This window comes from Haematobia irritans, chromosome 2 (genome assembly GCF_050003625.1).
Source record: "Haematobia irritans isolate KBUSLIRL chromosome 2, ASM5000362v1, whole genome shotgun sequence".
NCBI classification, from domain to species: Eukaryota; Metazoa; Arthropoda; class Insecta; order Diptera; family Muscidae; genus Haematobia; species Haematobia irritans.
Genome location: NC_134398.1, coordinates 110,793,074 through 110,810,984, shown reverse-complemented (window position 1 = coordinate 110,810,984; position 17,911 = coordinate 110,793,074). Strand labels below are relative to the sequence as shown.

The 17,911-nt window shown below is 35.6% G+C and overlaps 2 protein-coding genes across 2 annotated transcripts; both read left to right on the top strand.

Annotated features, from left to right (window-relative positions):
- Positions 1–9,909: 9,909 nt before the first annotated feature.
- On the top strand, positions 9,910–10,953 carry LOC142224986 (uncharacterized). The gene has a single exon (XM_075294763.1). The coding sequence runs from the start codon at positions 9,910–9,912 to the stop codon at positions 10,951–10,953; it is 1,044 nt and encodes a 347-aa protein (XP_075150878.1).
- Positions 10,954–12,086: 1,133 nt separating this feature from the next.
- LOC142224985 (uncharacterized) lies at positions 12,087–13,373 on the top strand. Its single transcript, XM_075294762.1, has 2 exons — positions 12,087–12,751; positions 13,013–13,373. Exons 1-2 carry the CDS (start codon positions 12,087–12,089, stop codon positions 13,371–13,373), a joined length of 1,026 nt encoding a protein of 341 aa, XP_075150877.1.
- The last annotated feature ends 4,538 nt before the right edge of the window (positions 13,374–17,911 follow it).

The window sequence follows — 17,911 nt, the reverse complement described above, 5'->3', positions numbered from 1 at the left end:
CTATCACTTTTTGTAAGTGACATTGTCTTCCGAGTTTAATTAAAAAATTAATTGTATCAATTAATGTTTTAATTAAAAATTTTAAAATTTTCAATCATTTAATTAATTAACTTAATGTTTCTATCTTGATTAAAAAGTTTATTGTATCAATTAATTTATTAATTGCAACTTCAATCAACATTTTAATTTGAAATATTTTGGTAATATTTTTTTCTGTGTACGGATTTGGCAGCTAAACATCAGTACTATGTTCGCTTTTGGCGTTTTTCTCGGTTACTTTAAAAACATTTCAATATAAAGCAGTTAAATCGACTCAATTGATGCGTAGTTTCTTCTTCCTCTAGATTTCGGCAAGACTTTATGGGAATATGCTTGTTTTCATTTATAATTTTGATTATTTCAGGAAAAGTGGTCGCGAAAATAAGGTGATTTTCAACTCGAAAACCGAAAATAGTACTCACCCTAAAACTAAATTGCATACCCCCGAGGTGACCAACTTTCAAGGCCAACAGGTCGTATAGCATTGGTAAAAGTGACAATTATTCACAGAAAAAAAGTGTCTCGTAATTTTAAGAAGATTTTTACAATAATTTATTACAAGAATTTTCCAGAATTTTAGTTCATTTTTCGTATCTTCAACGAAAATTAACTACTCGAAAGGAAATTTTACAAATTCTAAGTAGCAATTGTTTAGTTCATGGCCTACAACATACGATGGAAATTTCCTTAAAAAATTTCTTAACTGGTAGTTAAAAATTCGTTTTTCATGTCATAAAACTACTTGTGAAATGTAAAGTATTTTCTAAATAATAAGTGAAATTTACCATAAGATTTTTTTGTATGAGAAATTATTTTTTTACGAAAAATGAACTTGAAAGTGGATAGCAATTTCTTACTGACAATTCCTATGGTTAATAATTGTTGGTAAAAAATTTCCCAATGAAATATTTTTAGTTCACATGTAATTAAATTTATAGACATTTTCGTCAAAAATGGGTAGATATAATTTCATGAAGTTTTTGCTAATTTTAAGTTAAACGTTTCATCGTTCTTATACTGATATGCATTTAAGACTATTGTTTTTAGAGTAAATTGTGGACAGATGCGATGAACTAATGCATAGTACAGAGATCTTTCTCGTCAAAGTGGAATATGTTTAATGTAAAGATGATGTTACTTGAAATTTTTTGAGAGTGAGAGCATGCAATGCAATAATGAGAAATGGTAGCGAGTGATGGGGATGTTGTGTATATCTGAGCGTGGGGTTGTTTTTGTTCTTTCAGTGGTTTGTGTGTGTGTTTATTATTGGCGAATGGTTTATTTGTCTGGATGAGGTGTTGTTTTCAATGAAGGCACATGTGTTTTTGTTGTTGTAGAAATGTTTTGGTTTTGCTTGGTTTTGTTTGGCATGCTTCAGTTATATAGTTGGCGTTGGCGTGGGCTGTTGCAACCTTTTAGCAAGTATGTAACAAGGGAATATAAAGGTATGGAATATTTTGGTTTTTTTTAGACATAAATTGGTGTTTGTATATTAAAACTTTGAAATGAAAGTTATTAATATTTTAGTGATGAGATAGATGTACGATGGCGAAGTGATGATCGGTAGCTTAGAAAAAAGTTATTAAGAATGTTCAATATTTAGGAAAAATGCTGAAATGGAAAGTATATTGAAATTGTTTTATCTAATTTAATTTTTATTATTCAATGTAAAAAATATATATTCAATTTCAGAGTAACTCCAGATGAATTTGGAAAATTGTTTGTTACTCCTCAGCGTATAGTTTAATGATAAATAGGTAAGAGTTCTTTTTCAATGTGGTTTTCTTTTAAAAAATAATATTCTTTATGTATATTATTATTTGCTAATTATTATTATTATTATTTTTTTTTAACAAGTTTCATGTTTTTATTTGTTGTAAAAAAATATCTAAGTTAAGAGCAACCCCAGATGGATTCAGGCAAAATTTTATATTTCTCCTCAGCGTATAATTTAATAGAGAAGTGGTAAGTTTTCTTTTAAAAATTGGCTTTCTTCTCACTAGAATATTTACGTTTTAATGACATTTTTATTGTCAAAAATTACAGGTTTTAATACCTTATTTTAGTATTACTTTAATCAAATATTTTTGGAAAATTTTTGTTACACCTCAGCATATAGTTTAATCATAAATTGGTAAGTATTCTTTTTAAAATGTGGTTTTCTTTTAAAAAGGATATTTTTTATTTATATCATTATTTGCTAATTATTATTATTATTTTTTTTTTTTTGAAACTAGTTTAATGTTCTTCTTTGTTGTAAAAAAAATATTTAATTTCAGAGCAACCCCAAGATGGATTCGGGCATAATTTTATATTCCTCCTCAGCGTATAATTTAATAGAGACGTGGTAAGTTTTCTTTTAAAATTTGGCTTTCTTTTCACTAGAATATTTAAATTTTTATGACCTTTTTATTATCAAAATTACATGTTTTTAATACCTTATTTTTGTATTACAATAATCAAATATTTTTGGAAACAAATTTAATATTTTTACTGTAAAAAACAAATATTAAATTTCAGAATAACAATTTGGAAACATTTTTATGAATTGGTAAGCTTTCTTTAACATTCTTTTAACCAGAATATTTAGTTTTTCTTATACATATTATTTCTTTAATTAGATTTTTTGGAAACCAATTTAATGTTTTCTATTTAATTCAAAAAATAAATATTTAATTTCAGAGTATCCCCAAATGAATTTTGATAATTTTTTAACCTCAGCGTACAATTTAATAGAGAATTGGTAAGTTTTATATTAAAACTTTGGCTTTCTTTTGACAAGAATATTTATTGTATTATGTCCTTCACATCGATAACAACACAGTTTTATGAGATATATTACTTAATTCATTATTTCTCTAATTGTTTCAGGTACAACCTTTATGAGGTACGTTTATCTAAGAAAAGTTGAATTCCTTACATCATTTAATAAAATGCCCCCAAATATGGTAAGTTATAAGCTAATTTAAAGATATTAAAAATTATATTTTATTACATGTTAATTTTTAACAATGTTCATTATTCCTTCCATTTTTTTCAGAAAGATATGTGAATATACTAACGATGAATAAAAAACTAAGGAAAAGTCAAAATTTCCAAATAGCGAGTTAAAATAAACTACTTTCTTGTTCCACGTGGTCATAATTTTTATTCACAAAAACATTGTATTAAGAACTCTCAGTTTAAGCAGTTTAAGTCCGATCGTCCTCAAATTTGGCACAGGGTCGTTTTGGGGAACAAAGACGATCGCTATTGATTTTGGAAAAAATCGGTTCAGATTCAGACATAGCTGTCATATATATTTATCTGGTTATAATTGGCGTGTTTATCAACCGATGTTCTTCAAATTCCGTGCATACTAATATTTTATGAGTCTCGAAAAACTTGCAAAATATTATCCAAATCGGTTCAGTATAGCTATATATATATATATATATATATATATATATATATATATATATATATATATATATATATATATATATATATATATATATATATATATATATATATATATATATATATATATATATATATATATATATATATATAAAATTCCCACACTTGACACAAAATTCTGTGATGATTTCCCCATATCTTACTCATATCCTAAACACTGTAATGCCAGAATTTCCACAGTACGATTGAGTTTTAAATAAGGCTCCAAGTCGCCCGACTTGACCAAATAATATATCACAACCCACACTTGACCATATATCTTAGCGGGATCTAACCAATATCCTTGTAAAATCGCCACTGCTTAGTAGCAAAAATTGTAAATATTACTAAAATTGTCCTATATCTCGAATACATATGTATCATCTGATAAATCATAAATGCTCTTTTGTACAATTGCATTAAAATTTCTCTCGCTTCATATTTCCCATATTTTTTATACCCACCACCATAGAATGGTGGCGGGGGTATAATAAGTTTGTCATTCCGTTTGTAACACATCGAAATATCGATTTCCGACTATATAAAGTATATATATTCTTGATCAGGGAGAAATTCTAAGACGATATAACGATGTCCGTCTGTCTGTCTGTTGTAATCACGCTACAGTCTTCAATAATGAAGCAATCGTGCTGAATTTTTGCACAAACTCGTCTTTTGTCTGCAGGCAGGTCAAGTTCGAAGATGGGCTATATCGGTCCAGGTTTTGATATAGTCCCCATATAAACCGACCTCCCGATTTGGGGTCTTGGGCTTATAGAAACCGTAGTTTTTATCCAATTTGCCTGAAATTTGAAATCTAGAGGTATTTTATGACCATAAAGAGGTGTGCCAAAAATGGTGAGTATCGGTCCATGTTTTGGTATAGCCCCCATATAGACCGATCTCCCGATTTTACTTCTTGAGCTTGTAGAAACCGCAGTTTTTTTTTTCAATTTACCTGAAATTGGAAACCTAGAGGTATTGTAGGACCACAAATACGTGTGCCAAAAATTGTGAGTATCGGTCCATATTTTGGTATAGCCCCCATATAGACCGATCTCCCGATTTGGGGTCTTGGGCTTATAGAAACTGCAGTTTTTATTCAATTTACCTGAAAGTGGAAATCTAGAGGTATTGTAGAACCACAAATACGTGTGCCAAAAATTGTGAGTATCTGTCCATGTTTTGGTATGGTCCCCATATAAAACGACTTCCCGATTTGGGGTCTTGGGCTTATAGAAACCGTAGTTTTTATCCAATTTGTCTGAAATTGGAAATCTAGAGGTATCTTAGGACCATAAAGAGGCGTGCCGAAAATGGTGAGTATCGGTCCATATTTTGGTATAGCCCCCATATAGACCGATCTCCCGATTTTACTTCTTGGGCTTATAGAAACCGCAGTTTTTATTCAATTTACCTGAAATTGGAAATCTAGAGGTATTGTAGGACCACAAATACGTGTGCCAAAAATTGTGAGTATCGGTCCATGTTTTGGTATGGTCCCCATATAAAACGACCTCCCGATTTGGGGTCTTGGGCTTATAGAAACCGTAGTTTTTATCCAATTTGTCTGAAATTGGAAATCTAGAGGTATTTTCGGGTCATAAAGAGGTGTGAAAACGGTGAGTATCGGTCCATATTTTAGTATAAGAACGATCTCCCGACTTAACTCTTTGGGTTTCTAGAAACCGTAGTTTTTATCTGATTTGCCTGAAATTGTAAATATTCTTGTATTTTAGGCTCACAAAAACGTGTATCGGATTAAGTTTTTATTGGTCCATTTGGTAATGCCTCCATATAGACTGACTTCACTTCTTGAGGGTGTAGAAGGCACACTGATCATGAAAATTGCTTGAAACTCAATGTAAAATTTCCAGATTTTACTTCTACAGATTTAAGATTTCAAATCAAGACGTTATTTTATAATTTTCTTGCACACTTACAAGAGATTCCTCTAAAACTCAAACAAAAATGGTTTTTATAAATCCAGAATCTGATATAGTCCTCATAGGTTAAATCTTTAAATTTATCTTCGGGAAGTGTCCTCAAGCCCTCCTGAAATTTCAAAGGAAACCCTAATATTTGGTTCATGGTGGTGGGTATTTAAGATTCGGCCCGGCCGAACTTAGTGCTGTATATACTTGTTTTTACTAACATTGTGTTTCATCCCAGGGCGATTTAAATTGTAATTCTAGAGTTTTTGTAAAAGTACAAAAATTGTCTCCATTAAAAGTATTTGTATCTGGAAATGCAAACCTTTATATAGCTCCCAGCAAATTTGAACTAGTAGAGAGTCTACATAGTGGTGAAGGGAATTTAGACTTTACTTACTTGTTTTATTTGCGTTTGAAGAAAATTCCATTCAGTCAAAATAAAACTTCGTCTAACATTTTTTTCATCACCAAAGAAATCTCTTCTTTCAGTCTATATAATGTAAGAGATCTGATTCGACGCGTTGCACACGGAAAGACAAATGGTGCAAATCTGAATTTTTGGCAACAGTTAATAAATTTAAAATCAAATCTTTAAATCTAATTGTATTCGTTTTTTAAAAACATAAAAATTGGGTCTATACCGTTTTAAACCTAAATTAATGGTGTTTTCTTTTCTTGTAAAAAATACGCATTTTTTTGGAATTTTGCCCGGAAATGAACTTTTTAGGTTCTTCTCTAAAACAAGCGGGCAAAAGTGCGAAGAGGCTCCGAATTCTCTTGTGAAAATAGTGCCACGCATAGAGGCAAATTGCGAGAGTACTGCGATTGTCCCGTTGCTCTATTGAATTCCTTTTTGTCCGTAAAATGATAGCATGTTTTTATTTTGCTGGCAACATTTTAAAAATGCGTATTCTGTACAGACAAAATGAAGGCAAATTACTTTTTTTTTCGGAAAAGAAAACACCATAAGTAAATATACGGGCAATAACAACAATCTGTTTTCCAACAAACACATTTAATTAACATTTTCTATATATATTCCTTCATTCTTTTTGGTATATCCAATAAAATATCGTCTATTATTCTACTAACAACATCGAGCTATATTTTGTAATGACTCAGAAATGAAAATAATGAATGATAACATGACCTGCGGATTGGATGTCTTACCGGCACCGCCATACCTCCTACTTGGGGGTAAAAAGAGCTTTCACTTGTTCTGCAAAGGCAAAAAATTCTCAGCTTTTATGAATGAAAAGTTAAACTAACAGTAAACCTGTGGAGCCTTCATGTCTTGTACTACTTCCACAAGTGGTATTGTATGCAGGAAGTTCCCGCTCCTTTCACCACTTGATTCCATATAAAGTTCGTATTGTGCTCGCTATGAAAACGTGAATCAGTGATTATTTCTTGGAATTTCTCTGATGGCATTTGTTTGTGCCATTAAGTGGTTCAGTTAGTTCGCTGAATTAATTTCGTTGTCAATGTCGTGCCCATGACTCATTGTTGAGTAGGGCATAGATTTGCTTCAAAGGGAAGAGAAGAAGAATACAAAGGATTTCACTTTCACGGTTTATGTAATTTTACAGGGCATTGCTTTATATTTCTTTAAGGTGGTATAATTTATGTGATATTTTATAGGACTTGTCATATTTGCAGATCATTATATTGTTCACATATTTAGTTTATTTAAAAAGAGAGTTGTAATGGAGTGGTTGCGTTGTATTGCTCACGGGTTCAAAGTGAACAAAATATCTGTGTATCGCACCATAAAACGTTATAACGATACTGGTAGCGTTTACCAGCAGATTATATTCATGCAGCAATAGTAAATGTAAAATATGACCATATCGAGAAATTGAAATTTTGAGTTTTTCTAAATTTTCAAATAAATTTTTTTTATTGTTTAATAATAGTTACAATATTAATTTATATAAATTTGGCTATTTAATTTTAAAGTGCTTAATGTTTAACCTTTTTCTACTTAAATAATACAATCTGAATTTATGAAAGATGTATGAATTTATTGGTGATTTGAATGGAGGAAAAAATTTACCAAAAACCTTTATGAACATTTTTGTTTTATAAAAACACCTACCCTAACTTATATCTAATTACTAGGCCAGCTCAGCTATACGATTAAATACGGAAAAAGAACATTTGGCGTTAATATTGGAAGTCATTATATAATTTTGTCAGCCATTAAATCGATATTAGCATCGTGATGAAGTACCTCAGTTGAGAATAATCTGGGATGGTTGTAAATTAATTTAAGTACTTTATTCTGTACAACTTGCAATTTTTTATATGAACATTTGCACTAAAAGCCCAAACAGGAGCTGCATAAAAAAATAACGGCTTAAAAATGGCTTTAAATATTAACATTTTGTTTTCTAAGTTCAACGCCGAAGTTCTGATAATAAAAGGGTAAAGAGTTCTTATAAGTACATTACATTTATTGACAATTTAGGCAATATGATTGTACAAGAACGCAGCTTCATTATATCATTACGCTGCTATATTATATAGCATAAATATAATTAACATTAAACCCATAGTAAACAGCATTTACTATATATTTAAATATTATTTGCATTGTAAGCAGCAGAAGTCAATAGCCGACCAATTTAAATAAAGAATCTAATTTCACCGTCAACAATTGGACAGGTTGTCGACTTCTGCTGCACTAGTTCATTAGCACTAATATACTAAGTCAGCATAAATATTATTTAAGTCGTTGACATAGCATAGGCTAGATATACGGTACGTGTTAACTTACTATATCGATTAATCATCAGTTACTTAGTATAAATAACGTGAATGAAATAAAACATTATGCTAGAACAAATTTACATTCTACATCATTAAAATCAACATACGGTTCAAGTACCCTATGTCCCATCTACAACTGTTCTTGTTTTGTACTTGAACAATATTAGGAAAAGAATATTCCCTGAATATTCAAAATTATACATTGGTGACCCCAAAAATAAAAAATAAATATATTAATTGATTTCGAGTTTCCCCCCACCAGTGGTAAGGAACTCAAAGGAATTCATTAATCAGAGCACGCAGTCGATATTGAAGTATTCCCGTACCAGCGAAATTCAAAAATGGAAAACCTAGAGAATTTGATAGTCCGTCAAAAGGAAAGGGCCGCAAACATAGAAAAAGCGGTAGCCAACATAAAGAAAACTCCACACGAGCGAAGATCTATGGAGTATTACACAAAAAAAGAAGATTTAATTGCTCAATGGAAAGCCTTTGACATAGCGGAAAATATCATACGCAACAACCCGATGTTGAGCGAAGATGTCCCGTATATTGTCGAAGACATCAATAAATCAATAGGAATCGTATACAATACAACTATTGAGGAAGTAGAGCAGGTAATTAAAAGTCTGAGCAGGCAAACGAAGCCATTGCCAGCAGAACGAGGAGCAGGGTTTACCGCAGACAACCCATCCGCATCCACTTCATCATTGCTACTAGATCAAGGAGCTGATTCATCCCCAGGCAACCAATCTTCATCAGGGTCCAGCAGTACAAACAACATTCATGGATTGATAAGACGTCAAGGAGCACTTAAATCGTCATTGAAACGTCTAATTCAATGTAACGCTACGAAGGAATCACCAGTCCAATCTCTATCTGCTATAGACAGATTATGGCAGAAGATCGAGACTATCCATTTGGACATTTGGGAAATGTGTGCTAACCCGGCGGCTGAGGGTTATGACAGTGAAGACTATGAAGCCTTAGAAGAGAACGTAGCAATTCAAATAGCGTCTCTTTCTAAAACACAATCAAGCAAAAGCATAACCTCGGAATCAGTGCAGCAAGCAAAGGGTAGTTCCAACCTACAGCTACCAAAAATATCCATACCAAGGTTCAATGGAGATTGCCTATCGTGGCAACCATTTTCGGCCATATTCTCGAAAATGATACATGATCAAGATATTCCGGCAATCCAAAAGATGTGGTATCTCAAGGCCAATTTGAGCGGGGAAGGAGAACGATTAATACGTCACCTGGATCTCACTGAAGGGAACTACACAACGGCATGGAACACGTTGAAGGACAGGTACGACAACAAGCGAGTCCTAGTATCCACAATACTTCAAAAATTGTTTGGCTGGGGAAAGTTTAACGGCCGAGTCCACATCTCTGAAAGAGTTCCACGACGTCCTCAACGAAAGTCTGTCCGCACTGACGAACATTGGGATCAACATCGACAACTGGGACCCGGTACTTTTACATGTGTTGGTCAAAAAAATGGATCGCCATACACACATCATGTACGAACAATCGCTGGAAAACCCCAGAGCTACAGACGTTAAACAATTTCCTGAAGGTTTTACGAAACCGCTTCCAAGCACTTGAAGCTGTTGGTGGAAAGGACAAGGCAAAGCGAATTGCAACAACAGCGTACAAAACAAGCGGATGTCCCCTGTGTGCGGAAGGCCATCCAATATATTACTGTAAACAGTTCTTGGCAATGAACATTGCGGATCGCCTTAAGTGGGTACAAAAGAAAGTGTTTTGCGTAAACTGTATTAAACCCGATCATCGTTCCAAGGAATGCACATCCAAGACATGCACTAAGTGTTCATGTAAACACAATTCGCTGCTGCATCTTGAAAAACAACACATTGTCAGCAACAAACCCTCACAATCTAGTAGTGAAGCATTACACTCAACCTCAGTGGCATCAGCGAACTCTCTCCCGGCATGGATTCTACTCGCAACAGCAGTAATAGAAATAACAGCCAACAATGGACGATCCGGAAAATTCCGAGCATTGTTGGACTCAGGATCCCAAATCAACATAGTCTCCGAAAGACGAAAGACTACACAGCGGGTAAACGTTAAATTCGAGTCACTCACAAGCAAGTTTTCCTCCAGGCTGGAGGCTTATGTTCTCCCAAACATAATACCACATCAACCTAGTGTATCGTTCGACATTTCATCCTGGTCTATTCCCAAAAACATAATGCTGGCAGACCCATCGTTCCAAAAGTCGGCAAAAATTGATGTGTTGCTTGGCGCAGAGTTTTACTTTCATCTTCTGTTATCAGGAACATTACACTTAGCAGGCAAGTTACCCGTCCTGCGGAACACAAAACTTGGGTGGATCGCCAGTGGACGATTAGCTGGCGACAGCACAACCGAAGCAACATGTGCAGTTTTTAGTGAAGACGATACAGCAACAAACGAACTACTTGAACAATTCTGGAAAATCGAGGAAGTTCCTGCAGAAAGCAATCTCACAGTTGCAGAACAGGCGTGTGAAACTCACTTCATTCAAACCACAACCAGAGATCTCAATGGAAGATTTGTTGTTCGTCTACCCCTGTCTCAGGATGCCGCAACACTTGGTGAATCAGAAACATCCGTATATTCCAGGTTCCTTGCCTTGGAACGACAATTCAAACGCGATAACAATCTTGAAAAACAATACAAGGACTTCATGCAGTCATACGAAGATCTTGGACACATGACTCATATCGATCCCAAAAAACTGCCAAGCCCTCGGTACTAAAGGGTGATTTGTTAAGAGCTTGATAACTTTTTTTTTAAAAAAAACGCATAAAATTTGCAAAATCTCATCGGTTCTTTATTTGAAACGTTAGATTGGTCCATGACATTTACTTTTTGAAGATAATTTCATTTAAATGTTGACCGCGGCTGCGTCTTAGGTGGTCCATTCGGAAAGTCCAATTTTGGGCAACTTTTTCGAGCATTTCGGCCGGAATAGCCCGAATTTCTTCGGAAATGTTGTCTTCCAAAGCTGGAATAGTTGCTGGCTTATTTCTGTAGACTTTAGACTTGACGTAGCCCCTCAAAAAATAGTCTAAAGGCGTCAAATCGCATGATCTTGGTGGCCAACTTACCGGTCCATTTCTTGAGATGAATTGTTCTCCGAAGTTTTCCCTCAAAATGGCCATAGAATCGCGAGCTGTGTGGCATGTAGCGCCATCTTGTTGAAACCACATGTCAACCAAGTTCAGTTCTTCCATTTTTGGCAACAAAAAGTTTGTTAGCATCGAACGATAGCGATCGCCATTCACCGTAACGTTGCGTCCAACAGCATCTTTGAAAAAATACGGTCCAATGATTCCACCAGCGTACAAACCACACCAAACAGTGCATTTTTCGGGATGCATGGACAGTTCTTGAACGGCTTCTGGTTGCTCTTCACTCCAAATGCGGCAATTTTGCTTATTTACGTAGCCATTCAACCAGAAATGAGCCTCATCGCTGAACAAAATTTGTCGATAAAAAAGCGGATTTTCTGCCACTGATTTTGGTAATAAAATTCAATGATTTGCAAGCGTTGCTCGTTAGTAAGTCTATTCATGATGAAATGTCAAAGCATACTGAGCATCTTTCTCTTTGACACCATGTCTGAAATCCCACGTGATCTGTCAAATACTAATGCATGAAAATCCTAACCTCAAAAGAATCACCCTTTACATTCCGCATCACTGTGTTTTGCGTCCGCAAAGCAGCACAACTAAACTTCGAGTCGTATTTGTTGCTTCAGCAAAAACATCAACAAATCGGTCACTAAACGACATTTTACTGACTGGTCCAACAGTGCAAGGGGACATATTTGGAATGCTTCTACGTTTGCGACTAACCAGATTTGTCTTCACCACCGATATTGAAAAAATGTATTGTCAGATTCTCGTGGACGAACGAGACAGGAACCTTCAACTCATTTTATGGAGGGATAATCCAGGGGAGCCTGTACGACATTTTCAACTAAACACCGTCACTTATGGAACATCATCAGCTCCCTATCTGGTGAAAAGGTGTCTACAAAGGCTGGCGACTATCCGGATGGACAAATATCCGCTTGGCGCAACGATCCTGAAGCAGGACTTTTACATCGATGACGGGATGAGCGGTTCAGATAGTTTAGTAACAGCTAAGGAAATGCAATCTCAACTCACCTCCTTACTTAAGAAAGCCGGCTTCAAGTTACGGAAGTGGTGTGCAAACCATCGCCAACTCCTCCAAGACATACCGCAAGATGATCAAGAAGTCAACGTTGATTTTGAAAACGCGTCAATCAAGGCATTGGGACTAATATGGAGACCAGCATCGGATCAATTCTGCCTTAGGGCAAATCGTCAGCCAGTCTCAGTGATAACAAAGCTATCTGTCATATCAGATGAAGCACGAATCTACGATCCGTTGGGTATAGCAGGCCCAGTCGTAGTGGCAGCCAAGATATTCATTCAACAACTTTGGGAGGATCAGATATCTTGGGATGATGAACTCCCTGAAGATCGAACAACAAAATGGCACGCCTTTCGTAACGCACTGAATATGTTAGACAACACCCACATCCCACGTCACGTTTTCGACGGTCAAACTGCGCAGCACATTCATGTCTTTGTGGACGCATCAGAAAAGGCTTATGGAGCTGCAATTTACATTCGATTTAAACTCCCAAATAAAAGGATAATCGTCCGGCTGTTGTGCGCCAAATCCAGAGTTGCGCCTCTCCAAAAGGTATCGCTGCCAAGGCTAGAACTTTGCGCAGCACTTCTAGGAGCAGAACTGGCCAACAAAACAAAAAATTAACTAAGATACGAAGACAAACAGCCCTTCTTCTGGTCTGATTCCGAAATTGTCTTGCATTGGATAAATTCGGCATCATCATCACTCAAAACTTTTGTGGCTAACCGAATCAGCAAAATACAAGACCTCACCATCAACAGTCAATGGAGACACGTCGTCTCCAAAAACAATCCCGCAGCCTTAATCTCCAGAGGTTTAAAACCAGAACAATTACCGGAGTGCAACATGTGGTTCTATGGACCCCTTTTTTTACATGGAAATGAAGACAGTTGGCCTAAGGAATTCGCGAAGGAATTGCATCCAACAAGTGAATTAGAATTCAAACGAAAGCCTGTTATTGTCACTACAGCCGAGCAAATGGGATTATAACAAATCATCTACAAAATCAACCACCGCAATTCGTTCGGTTGTCTTCAACGAGTTGTGGCTTATATGCAGCGATTTATCAAAAACAGCAGGACATCGTCAGCAGACCGACCAGCAACCAAGCTACTAAGCCCAATAGAATTAACTACAGCTTTGCATCTAATAGTCAAAACCATACAATCAGCTGACTTCAAAGACGACATTAACAAGTTAAAGACAACCAAAGAACTCAGCAGATCCAGCCCAATTATCAGTCTATCCCCCTTGCTTGACAAATCAGATATTCTTCGAGTTGGCGGAAGACTAGATGCGTCAAATCTCTCATACGAAATGAAACATCAAATAATATTGCCTTATAATGACCCCATCGTCAAACTAATCCTCGTGATGCTGCACAATGAAACCTATCACTGCGGTCCACAAACGTTGCTAAATACTACAAGAGAAAGGGTTCTGGATTATAAAGGGCAAAACAATGGCAAGGAACACAGTTCACAATTGCATTCGTTGTACGAAGGCCAAACCAAAAATGTATCAAGAGATAATGGGTGATTTACCAGAAGACAGAATAACGCCATGTCGACCCTTCTTAAACACTGGAGTAGATTATTGCGGTCCATTTTGGGTTCACTACAAGCTTAGGGGAAGCAAGCATCTTCTTCTGCGTTCGGTTTCCACCACCTCCCTCACTTATTTATTTATTTATTTATTTCATTTCCTTTATTTTATTAATTTCCTTATAGGGAACCCCTGACCGCACAAATTGACGCCAGAACAAAGCAGCCAACAACACCACTATCTAAAAGATGGAAACTCGTGTCAGAACTAAGACACAGTTTTTGGAATAGGTGGTCCAGTGAATATTTGTCACAACTCCAACAGAGACACAAATGGAGGACGACCTCAGCAAATATCAAACCCGACCAACTTGTCATCATCAAGGAGGATAACGTACCCGTCATGCAATGGCCACTTGGACGCATCATCAAAACCTACAAAGGACAAGATGGAAACGTGCGTGTAGACGATGATCCATCGCTTAGCGCCATTATTCAATGATGATATCAAAGAAAAGGAGGATCACAAAAAAATAAGGCCAACAGATGAACAGAAGCCAAACACATCAAAACGATCGAGGCCCAATAACTTTAATTCATTGTGCACAACACTACTGGCTCTTCTGATATTACCGGTTGTATTATGCAATCCCATGCGACCACAACCATTTGAAACAAACCCCGGATTATATTTCGAAGGTATTGGTACGGCACGGATAGCCACAGCAGAATGGAAGCTCATGGTCTACTACAATCTTATACCCTTTAGATCAGAAATTGACAACTTCGCTGACGGTATAAAGATGTTCTCCGACCTATGCAAAATGTCTCCTCACGAAGCAATGTGTAACAACTTCGCATCTCATCTCAAGCAAACTAGAGCAGATTTAATCCAAGTTAGAGATATCATCATGCCAAGGAGATTGCGTAGAGGTGCTCTAAATATTGTCGGTAATGTCGCAAGATCTCTGTTTGAAATTCTAGACGCGGACTATGCCGCCGAAAAGCACAAGACGGACAGAAGCCACCTCACATCGCTGTTACACAATCAAAACTCAATTGGCGACTCGACCTTGAATATAATAAAGGAAGACGAGTTATCCTTAAAAACTAGAATAAATGAAGTCCAAACCACCATATCGACGATACATAACCAAGTGGTAGAAGACAAAACTCAGCTAAGGATAGCTCACACAGTAGCTCTTCTTGCCAACGAACAAACTCTAGCAGCAACAAGACTATGCCAAGTTGAAGCGGAAATCGATAATGTTCTTACTGACTCTCATCACGGTAGGATCAGCCCATCCTTACTAACGCCGGATCAGCTGCAAATAGAAATTAACGTAATCAAGGCTCATCTACCGATATCACGAGTTCTACCTTTCGATGACATTGACCTCAATCAATTCTACAAAATCATGCGAGCAAAGGCAGCATTCACTAAAGACAAGGTTATGTTCAAGATAAGACTTCCTCTAGTCGACCAGCAAACGTTTGAGTTGTTGAAGATATTTGCGGTGCCCGCAAACGAGAACGGCAACCTTGTTGCGATACACCCCCAAACAGAGTACTTGGCGATCAATCTCCATCGAGATGAATACATGCCGCTCTCCAGCGATGACAATCGCAACTGTATTCAACCAAGCAGTGACATTTTTATCTGCAATAATAATCACGCAATGTTCTCGAAGGGATCTATGGCGGCTTCGTGCGAAGTAGATATGTTCAGACGTAAACCAACAAACAGGTGCAAACTCAACATTTACAAGAAGGCTATCATCTGGCAACAACTACATCACAAGAACCAATGGATTTATGCTACCACATGTGAAATTGACATCAGCACTGTTTGCGGAACAAAAATACAATACACGCTCCAAGGTTCCGGAATCATCAACCTTGAACTAAGGGTGCAATTAAAACCTCGGAAGTCACTCTTCGAGGTCATTATAATGCATCAAGCTTTATTCAAGCATCTTACTCTCGCTTTCCGAAATTTAATCTAACAACGCATGAGAGAGAGCCAACTGCAATTCTCAACTCGACTGATCAGCTTTTAATAAACCATACCGAGCAGCTAACAGATCTCCAGAACAAACTACAGGAAGCTGACATTTCAACTTTACGCACCACCTACCGTTCCGACAGACATCACCATATGGCGATAAGTTACACAGCTCTTATCATGTCTTCAATGCTGTTGATGTTCTACCTTGGATGGAGATTTCTGAACAGAGGAGGTGAATCAATCCACGCACCCACTCCACAACCACGTCAAACCGTTCCGGACACGTACACTGCCCAGTCACCCGAAATTTAAATGTCTCCTACTAGTTGAACCTGCAGCGTTCAACGTGGGGGAGAATGTTCAAGAACGCAGCTTCATTATATCATTACACTGCCATATTATATATATATATATATATATATATATATATATATATATATAGATATATATATATATATATATATATATATATATATATATATATATATATATATATATATATATATATATATATATACATATATATAAGCAGCAGAAGTCAATAGCCGACCAATTTAAATAAAGAATCTAATTTCATCGTCAAGAATTGGACAGGTTGTCGACTTCTGCTGCACTAGTTCATCAACACTACTAAGCCATATACTAAGTCAGCATAAATATTATTTAAGTCATTGACATAGCATAGGCTAGATATACGGTACGTGTTAACTTAGTATATCTATTAATCATCAGTTATTTAGTATAAATAACGTGAATGAAATAAAACATTATGCTAGAACAAACTTGCATTATACATCATTAAAATCAACATACGGTTCAAGTACCCTATGTCCCATCTACAACTGTTCTTGTTTTGTACTTGAACAATATTAGGAAAAGAATATTCCCTGAATATTCAAAATTATACAATGATCTTTAAAAATCAATCTTTTGTCTACTATTAAGCCTAAGTATTTAACACTACTTTCCCATTCGACTTCCCTATTGTTAACTGTTCAAAGTTTCTTTGAACTCGGTTTGAAAACACTGTGCATACCGGCACAAATAATTTTTAATCGTCATGTCCTTTTTGTTTTTCTATTTGTTTACCTGGAAAGTTGCCCTTTGATCGATGCTTGTAGTTTTGTCGCTAAGCTTTGCATCGGCGACTAAGCATCACTCAAGAGGGCAACGAACCAGTCTTGAACCGACCATCAACTCGCGTGCGCGCTACCGATCTCCCCCCCGCGATAAGTTGCGAGTGCAGTGAAATATTAGTATTGAAAAAATAAAACAAACTTTGAAACATATAAACATTGAAGTGAACATTTAAAAATAAAGAACATTTACAGGTAAACTATGAGTGAAGACAATTAATACACAGTGACACATAAAGACTCATCTCCATCCAATCAACTCATTCCCCAATCATAAACCCAAAAAGAAAAGTGCCGGCCACTAACAACAACCAACATCAACCAAAAAATCATCAGAACAAAATCACAACACAAAATACACAAATGTTTACTTAATACTATATTGCACTGAAGTTTACATTGAAATTGCACTTAGTTTTACTTGCAACTATATTGCACAAGCCCATGTTGAATTTGAATTGAAACAACCCTTGTTTACACTGTTTCCTTGAATTAATTTAAAGTGTAATTTTCTTTTGTAAATATTTTTAAACCTAAATCTAAAACTTAATTGCTAATTTAAAACTTAAATCTAATAATAAATTACGAATAAAAATTAGAATTATATTAAAAATACACTACAAAAACACTAAAACGATTGAAAATAAATATTCCAGAATTTAAAATTTAAAACGAAAATTTCTTCAAGTGTAATTATTTCGAAAGGCAAAATTAGTTTTACTTTCCAGCTCTTCTTCAGTTCAACCCCGAACATTTTGGTCCATGTCGAACCGGATTTGTGTTTTTTAAATTATTAAAAACAATAAAATCGATTAAAAAATAATATAAAATTTTTTCTGC